The following is a 10,085-nucleotide window of genomic DNA, read 5'->3' as shown; positions in this document are numbered from 1 at the left end:
ATTGTGGACCAAACTGGATTATTCTTCCCTGCTCTGTGGAAACACAAAATACAGTACATATATGCAATCTGCAATTTGGTGTGTTCAGTATCAAACAAATGTTTCCAGATCTTGAGCAGCAAGGACATACTCATATATTTCCATTTTGTTCCTGTGGGAAGTTATCAGACTACAGTGTCATAAATTATAGACATTCATCAGATTGTTAGCTGTAGGCATAGTCTTCCATACACAAATACAATATTTCAACCATTCTCTACGTATCCTAGGTCAAAAGAATCTCCGAGGATAAACATACTAGGCACACGAGGTTGTTGCAAGAATAGAAGCATTTCAAGTCCCTTTTCACATTCTGAACTCCTCTTAACTATATATACCTCTCCTTGTAGTTTGGTTGTTACATTCCAATAATTTCATATATATTGTGGATGGAAAGGAAGATTTCTGTGGACATGATTTCTTATGAAACCTGAAGCTGTCACAGACACATTCCATCATAAGTTTCCCTTTATACAAATCCAATCTTGAGATTTTCACAAAGTGCCGTGTTTCCCCCAAAATACGACCTACCCCGAAAGTAAGGCCTAACTTGATTTTTTACACTGCGCCCAATATAAGCCCTACCCCAAAATAAACCCTAGTTAAGTCCCCGCCCACTCTGGGATGCACAGGATGGGGTGAGGCGCATGGGTAAAAATTAAGCTAAGGAGATGAGGGGGTGGAGCTGTCCTACTTACCAGGCCTCGCACACCCCAATATCTGCCTTGGCTTGCTGGCCCAGTTTTGTGGCCACTTGCTGCTGCTTATGTGTATCAACCCCGGCCTCAGTTTTTCTGTCAGAGGCCTTCAGGAAAGGCTTCTTCGGGTGAGAAAAGGGCTCTGGATTGACGTGTGCAGTGGCCCCTGGCCTTGTTTTGTCATCAGAGGCAAAGGCCTCTGCAGTCAAGAAACGGAAAGGCCATTCCGGAAAGGCCTCTGCAGTCAAGAAACGAGGTCCGGATCGATCGAGAGCTCTTTTATCAGCTGCAGAGGCCTTTCCCAAAGCCTCTGACAGCAAAACAGAGGCCAGAGGCAATGCACGCAAGCGGTGACAAGGGGCCGCAGAAGTAGACAGGCAGCGGGCTCCTGATGGGTGGGGCTGTCTGTGCCGCTGTTGAAAGGTGAGTCAGTGGAAGACATCCCCTGAAAATAAGATCTGGTGGCTTTTTTTGTGGCCAAAAAATATAAACCGGGTCTTATTTTGGGGGAAACACAGTATCTATTCATGAAGGCAATTGTTTTATCACAGATGTGTTTTTTTAACTAAATGGTATTTGAAATTAATGTGGGTCTCAAGATCTACTGATATGTTTATTTTTTCAAATAAAACACGCCAGTTTAAATTCACAACTAGTACCACAGACCTTAGACAAATTCAGCTTGAAGTAGCAAACAATACAAAAGTCCACAGTTCCTTAACTATTTTAAATAACATTATTATCCAAAGAGATACTAATTTTTCCTGAACTGGCGGGGGTGAGGGGCTGACATTCCTTTGTTACCACAAAGTCTGAAAAAAAGACTGAAAATAAAAGATTTGTTATGTTTTTTAATCTGATAGACATAACTGAAAATATATTAGCATTCATTCAGAGTTTACGATTCTAATAAAAATAAAAAAACAAAGGAAAAAATATAACACTGAGGAGTAATACTTTAAAAAAAGAAATAAAAATCATGGAGCTCTTAGAAGTTTCTAGATTAGATAAAGTTCATATTCCCTTTCAAATGCTGGAGCAGGATAGGTAAACTTGCTAATAAATCACCTTTCTTTTTTAACTCATTTTCAAAGTTCATTATACCAATACGGCAAAATGAAAGTAAGGATTGTTTAACATCAAGTGGTTGCTATATATCAAATATGATGAATGTTTTTTGGATCAATAGATAACAGATTAGTGTAAGGACTCTGATTTTATAACGTTTTTAACAGTTCAATGAAAAAGCAAAAATTTGAATTTCTATACCTCATCTAAGAACATGACGTCAGAATTATTGTCCTGTTTACTTGGGTTTTTCATACAAAATGTACTATACATTCTGATAGATTAAACTAATACATATATTGTTTGGAACTGAACTGTAAACACTGTAAAATCTGAGTACCAATTTTATTCAAATCCATTTCCTACTTTTCTATTGATTTGTAATACAAAGTTTAGCTCCCAGCTAAGTCAGGAATTCTCAAAAGCAACATGCAATGTATCTAAAATCTACCATTCATACAAAGCATGATCTCTTCATGAGGACTTCATTCAGTGGCATACCTGAGTTAGAAAAGGTGCTATAGCAAATAGAAATAGAAATCCACCTACACAGTAGTCATAGAACAGTTTATTGTAGAACAGTTTATTGTAAGGAATGATGGACATCTATTCTACTGCCAGGTTTTCCTCAGAAGTTCTGCTGGCGTCTTTTCTTTGCTTCAATGGCATCTAGAATTGGTTGCCGCTTTGATTGATACCTTTGTCGAACCTCTTCTATCTCCTGTTCCATCATGGGATCAAGTGTCCCAAGTCGTCTTTGAAGTTCATCAACTGTCCAGTTCCTCAACTAAAGAAAAACATAAGGCAAAATAAATAAATAAAACAGAGTGAACTTGCAAAAGACAAAAAGGACAGATAGAAATGGAAAGATGGAACCAAATTAATGTTGCTAAAGAGTAACATGGAGGAATTTACTTTTGGCAAATAAGTGTAATGAAATTTACTGTTAGTGCTAGGTCTAATTACTGTTCCTACCTTCATCTGCCTTGCCAAAAATGCACTTTTAACCATGACCATTGTAATACCTAATTCCCAGATAGTGGGAATATTTTCCCTTTATTATATAAGAAATGATGCACTACTTTGTCTTAACTCAGCAGAAAACAACTGCATATCATGTGCTATATTACATACTTCTCCAAGAGAAGACTTTATAGTACAATGAATATCCTAAATTGTTAACTAATATTATTTACAGGTAAGTTCTTGACTTACGTCTGTTCATTTAACAACCTTCTGAAGTCATGAGGGCCTTGGAAAAAGTGACTTATGAGCTGTATTTGCATTTACAGGTGCCCAGAGTCATGTGATCACAATATGAGTGCTTGGCAACTAGCTTGCATTTACTACTGATTGCAACATCCTACAGTCTTGTGATTACTGTTTGTAACCTTTTTTGCCAATCCCTGAGAAAACATACCCATTGGGGAACCTGAATTCGTTTAGCAACTGAGTGATTTGTGAAATAACCATTGTAATTCACTTAATCACCATTGGAAAAATTGTATAATTGGGTCTGACTTGACTTACAATTGCAACAACCAATGGCAGAAAGATAATATTATTATCCATATACGATAACATTACTTTAGCCAACAGTCCTTTAAATGTATTAGACCAGCTAAAATTTTACACTAATCTTGTAATGTTTGCTTCAGATCTGACTCTTCAACATGCAACCCACAGGAACTAAAATAATAGGATGAAGTATAATGCAAAAAAGAAAATATTAAATTGAGTGTTTTGATTAAAAGTTCCATTGTCCCAAATCACTAAAGAGATGCAAGATGTCTGGTTTAAATATCATCATCTTCCACCTTTACAGTTTTTCAAATAAAAATACTGAACGTTTTCAAGATTAAGCCAAAGGATCCCCATTTAATACATGCACACTTAAATAGGATTGTTAGACAGAAACGGCATGCACATACAAAATGCAGCATCCAAAAACAATCGCTGACTGACTCTTCATGATTGAGCTAATTAAAGTTTCTGACTTTTTATGTTATCTCAATTTGCAGTGAGCCAGAAATTGATTTCCTGCCACAATAAGCCAGATTTATAGAATAACAAAATAACCATGGTTAAGCTTTTTGTCTGTTTTCATATATTCATACAAAATCCAGATGGGCACAATACAAAAAACAAACCAGGAGTAAGGATCCTGGTTTCAGACACAAAACTGAAAAAAATTTTTTTTGAAAAATTCTTTCAATTAAGATTAAGTGGTGAAAATTTTTCCTTGGAGCAGTATTGTGTCTTTTGTAGCCTATTATCATTGCTAAAAGGAAGTATAGCTTGTTAGTCCAAATCAATATACTTAAAAGTTTGGTGCCCAGAGAAACCAACTCTTCCCTCCTCACAAACACTGTTTCTTAAACATTCAATCTAAGGTAATAGGGAAGCTTGCTAACTGCATTTTTGCTATGAAATTGAGACTGTGCACTATGTTTAATGCAGCAGTCTAGTTACAAATGATATACTATTATCAAAAGAAAATTTGGTCCAGCTTATCTACATCACAATGCATGGAAGACAGGATGTGTAATTAACCAGGGACTCTACAATATTGACAGGTTTTAGGGGGTCATTATTCTATTAAGTAAACATTTTTAAAGCCTGTAGTATACAATCATGAACATGGGAGGATGAATCTCCTAGAAACAGCATCAGTACAGACCAAGCATGAAGTAGCTGCCACATTTGAACACAGATATAACTTAATTTTAGTCTTCGGCAGAAATATGCCTATTGCTTCATGTCTACATATCGCCTTAGGGTGAAAAGTATTTCAATTACAAGATCACAGCGGTTCCTGATTCAGTAATTTTAACTACAAGATTTTTGGAATCAATAGACTGTATATAAGCTCCTTTTCAAATAAACCTATTCTTTCATTTTCTGCAACCTCTTCTAGCAGCGTATCTGCTATGATGTTAGGGAATTTTGGAAGCCGCAGTGCCTACACAGTTTGATGCCTCCAAGTCTGAGAAAGTTGATCAAGGCTCCAGGCTCAGTTCAAGTATTGGTAAACAGATTCAAAAACTTGGTCAGCAATTATAATGCACTCAATTCACATTCCAGGAAAAAAGACCTCAGCAACACTGAGCCAATTTTTACAGACATAGATGAGCATTTGCAGAAGTTTCTCTGTTTCTTCAATCATTGCTTTAGATCTAACTGCTGGACAAAGTGCAAGCCATCATAAAGATACATTATCTCAGACTGTTTAAATTAAAAACTGCTGTCGCTAGAGGCAAAGGGACTAAATAATATTGGATGAGATTAATTATCAGAATCCACTTCCATCGGATTTCATCCTTTACAGAAAAACTGCTTCAATTACTCTGATGAACTATGTCAGGAGACAGAGATGGAAGAACTAATTCTGGAATCTATTCTTGTAGACCTCTCAGCAGTTAATAGTTGCTTTCTTATTCTACACTGCCCTGATTTTTTTAAACATTGAAGAGAAATTTTCTGAAATGGCAAGATGTCACATTTTCATGAAAGGCCAAATCTGATATTTTAGCCAACAGGACCAAGTCTTAAATATTTATGTGTATATATTCTAGCCATAACACAAATTGTGGAATAAGATGATGTGACCAAAAAGTATTACAGATGGGAAACAACTGAAAAGGAACATCAAGTGCTATGTGGGAATTCCTGTAAATTTACAACATGGAAAGCTATTAATATTTTAGAGAATCTAAAAAGTAAAAATCTTAGCACAAGCATCTACTCTTAATGCAGCTTAATAATTTAGGCATATTGGATGAGGAGTTATTGTAAACAGCCACACGAAGTGCATTCATAGCAATATGTACATTGCATTTTGGTTCAGCATATTAGAAAGTGGTGGGGAAAACTAATTTAACCTGCAGTTCCCTTATCAAGGATTGGAAGACCTGAGAAACTTTAATATGTGTTCACATTTGGCATGAAAAATATGGGAATCCATTTAATGTGTGAAGACATTTAATGTGTGAAGCCACCTCATCAGTAATGTGGAGGCACATAATTCTTTAGCCTCAACTAAGCATTTTGATTTTTCAACAAGGGGAGGGACTCCAGATATCCTGGGAAAAAAGGAAGATAGTGTCTGGAGAATTCCTTATGATGAGTTGTTTTGTTTTGCTACCAGGCAACTGAATTAGTGTTTCTTCATTCACAGGGGCCCAAGGGGGAAAAAGTACGTATTAAATATGAACATATTTTCTCAGTCATATTTACCCAACCCACCACAGTGAGGAGACAGGGAATATTATAGGTCCCCTGTCCTAAGAAGGTCCATCTAGCAGGACTAAGAAGAAAGATCTTCTCCATGGTGGCTCCCTGTGGAACATCATCCCTGCATAGATAAGATTGGTCCCCACTTTGACATTCCTTCAAATGGTCCTGAGGGAATGATTCTGCGACTGGGGATCCCAGAGTGATACGGGGCCATCAAGTGGCTCAGTTAATTGTTGTTGCCAGGGCAATGGGGGTTATTTTTTCTACTGGGAGTTTATTGATATAAGTCACCATAAGTCACCAAGAGTGAGTTAGGCAGCCTTTTAATTCTTCTTAAATAAATAAACATCACCTAGTTCACCAATTTGTTGTGACTAGTACTCATTTCATAATGATTTAAGTTCAATCACTGTTATTTTGATATCATTTTGCCCTGATTTTTTAAAAAATAGTTCAGGAAAAGAAGTTGGGAGTTTAAGGAATAGTAATCAGGCTCCATATACTACTCACAATAGTTCACTTTCAGTTTTCAGCACTGTTGTGATGATCTAATACAGGGGTGTCAAACCTAAGGCCCATTGGGCCGGATCCAGCCCACAGGGTGCTTAAATCTGGCCCTCGGGACTGGCCTGGAAATAGCAAAGAACCAGCCCGCAGTGCCTCTGCCACCAGAAACAGGGCTGATCCAGCCCTTGAAGAAATCCAGTTTAACACCTGATCTAAAAGAATGTAAAATTGAATCCAGGTACATGAATAAACTTGCTTTTAGGTTAAATTTAACATAGACTTTGAGAGCAGCTTTAAGAGATCCCATTCATCAATAACAAACTTCTCAAGATATATTCAATTTATAGGATATCAAATGTGATACTCCTGAAATGTAACTAGTCCACTGCTTATTCCCAAATTCAAGGAATAAATTTGTCTTGGTAACCCAGTTTTATAAGACACTCAAATACAGTGGCTTACTCCATAAAAAATAGGGCCAACAATACGGTTCATTTGAATTTTATGTAGCATGCTATGTAACCACTGTTCCAAAACAGTGAATGCATGAATTTGTTTGCTATTATGTTGAGCTTCTTTTATCAGGTATTGCCTCAGGAAAAGCAGCAGTGACTTTTGAGCTCCTGTCTTTGTACCTTTTCATTCTCTAATGAAAAATAGCTATCCTAATTTCATTCTTACAGGACTAGAAAGATTTTAAAGTGCATGATCTCATGATTCATTTCCTTTTCATGTGTAACACAGGACTCAGACTTTTGATACTTAGGTCTCATTACAATTCTATGCAAAGAAATCCTAAGGGAATAGAATTTTCTATACTATATTATATGAATTAAGTTAAGGCTAGTGCTAATTGTTAGCATTCAAAGTAGTATTATATGAATTTTGCCTGATCTGAACTACCTATTCATAACTACTTTATCTTTACAAATTATTTAACAGATATAAAATTAAATGTCCCTGTTTAGATGTAAAAGTCTATAGAGATTCTCAGCCATCCAGGTCATGGTTGTCCCAAAGGTGCCTTTTTCAGGGAACTGCACTTTCTGGTTTTTCTCTGAAGATATTTCGTTTCTCAACCAAGAACATCTTCAGTTCAGAGCAAAACATCTTCAAAGAAAAACCAGAAAATCCAGTTGCCGCTTGAAAAAAGCACCTTTGGTTTAGATGTAAAATAAAGTAATAATTTTAATACAAGTATTCGAGGGGAAAAATGCTGAAATGCATGCAAATCCCACATTTTGGACAATATGTCTAAGTTGGACCAATGTTTCAGTTTGCTCATACTAGTATCTGCGAGTACAAATTTAATTTCTGCTAGCATTTTGATTTTGATACAAGCTTGCTCAGAAGGGAAGAAATGTCAGGGTGCCTCAACTGTCTTGTTTCACAAAAGCCAATTACAAGCATTTCATCTAATAAATCTTTAAAGGACATCAAAAGGCTTTGATAATTTAAATCTAATAACACACAAAGGATGCTGTCTTTCTTCCATTACTCCTACCCTATAATTGAATTAAAAAAGCAAAGGTCAGTATCTCAGGATCAACAAAAATGAAACACAGACCTTTTTCACACAGCCATTTATTATAGCTGAAGCATTAAAATACTTAAAAATTGAGAAATTGTTGGCTGTTCCATGTGGACATATTTTCTCCTCAAAATAAATACTTCATTTTCTGATTTTAGACAGCAAAGTAATTAATACTTAATGAAGCAATACATCTAATTATTAACATAACCCTGAAAGAGTTTAAAATTTCTGCCCCTATTTGAAGAAAATCATGTTCCTCAGAGAGTCCTTAAGGAAATTTTTTTGTTTACTTGAATGTTATAGTTATTATTGCTATTCTACTATGCTGTTTACTATGAATTGTATTATTGGTTTATTTATTGAAGGTTTATATTGTATTTTTGTATACCGTTGTAAGCCATCAGGGGTCCAAAAGATTCAGTACCATACAAATTGGACAAATATATATCTGTAAAATAAACAATATAGGCTTTGTGCATTTAAATTCCCTTTCTACAGACAATATTAATCTTTATTCTGTTATTGGGCAGTGCTGATAGATAGAGATTATACAGATACTGAAATGCAAACTTTTAATAGGGCAGGGACATCCATAGGACACAGGATATTTAAGCCGTAGAAGACTTTTTAAGCTGCAAGAACTGATTCCATAGCATTCACAATTGATGAGAAATCAAATCTTGCAGTTTCAATTTACCAACACATTAACCATATCGAGCTTCTAAGAGCCTGAATCAATCCTCTGCAGGAAAAAAAAAATATCTGGCCCATGGGATAGTTTCACTGAATTGCATTACATTAATACATTCTGAATTATACCTGAGTAATTATGCTTATAGTCGACAGTAAAAAGAAGTCACAACTAGCCTAGCTTTCAAACTTCTATTTAAGAAAATTTATTTTCTTAAATAAAAATGTATTTAATGCACATATCTTAAAATATGTTATACTCCTTGTTGCAATACTTTTCTTGCAGTAATTCTTGAACTATATTAGAAGACAATATTTGTAGCTCAGGGTTGACCTGTGAGGAATCTTTGGTGCTCTCCGAACTTCATTGTTTTTGTGCAGACATTTCATTACTAAACAAGATAACATCATAACTGTAGCTAACACTGATGATGTTACCTAGTTTCATAATAAAACATCTGCAAGAAAACAACCAAGCTCAGAGAGCACCAAGGACCCCATGGAACTATATTAATTTTCCAATGAAAGGAGGAAGAAGTGAGTAAAAATACTTAGGAAAATCTACATACATACAACATTGGAATAAAGAAAAAAACCACACTCTTTGAAAATGCTTAACAAATGAGAAAAAGGGGCTTTATTGTAAACAGCTGCAGTATAATTGCATCCTTAACTATCCCACTTCTAATTTTATATAGTATTGCTCATTTCTAATCTGACATATTTTTGCTATTCAATTTAAATTAGAGTATTAAAACCAGTTACTCATCATGATCTCTATCATTCACAGAACCTGGTTACTACCAAAACAATCCTACCAGGATGTGGGATGAATTTTATTTAGAAATAAAGTTGCCCAACTCCATAACAACCCTGGAGGGTGTATTGCAGAAGAGGTATTCAGCGGGTTCTGACCAGTTCTGGAGAACCGGTAGCGGAAATTTTGAGTAGTTCAGAGAACCGCAAAATATCACCTCTGACTGGAGATTTTTTACACTATCCTTCCCCTGCCATGCCCATCAAGCCACGCCCATAGAACTGGTAGTAAAAAAAAATTGGAATCCCCCCCACTGGTGTGTAGTAAAAACAAAAAATACAATTTAAAAAACCCAAATTCTTTAAGAAAAACAACAATTAAAAAGATAATCAAACACACCAGATTGACTACTCACTCTAACCCTGGATTACATATCACAGGTCTTTTGAATATGGCCAGGGTGGGGACCAGGTTTATCTTACAGAAGAATGGTGTTCCCAAAAAACATGCCTCCTAGGTCTCATGAGATGACTATGCTTAATGGATGGGACATAGA

At 35.8% G+C, this 10,085-nt stretch overlaps 1 protein-coding gene across 1 annotated transcript in view; it reads right to left on the bottom strand.

Annotated features, from left to right (window-relative positions):
• Positions 1-2,372: 2,372 nt before the first annotated feature.
• Positions 2,373-10,085, bottom strand: part of STK4 (serine/threonine kinase 4) — a 60,564-nt gene continuing 52,851 nt past the window's right edge. The window contains exon 11 of the mRNA XM_026665032.2: positions 2,373-2,592. Coding sequence (XP_026520817.1) covers positions 2,434-2,592 — 159 coding nt within the window. The 3' untranslated portion in view covers positions 2,373-2,433. The remainder of the gene's footprint in view (positions 2,593-10,085) is intronic.

The sequence above is a fragment of the Notechis scutatus genome, chromosome 3 (assembly GCF_049901735.1).
Source record: "Notechis scutatus isolate UNSWTSFEM ecotype Mainland chromosome 3, rNotScu1.2, whole genome shotgun sequence".
NCBI classification, from domain to species: Eukaryota; Metazoa; Chordata; class Lepidosauria; order Squamata; family Elapidae; genus Notechis; species Notechis scutatus.
This window is presented reverse-complemented; position numbering and strand designations above follow the sequence as displayed.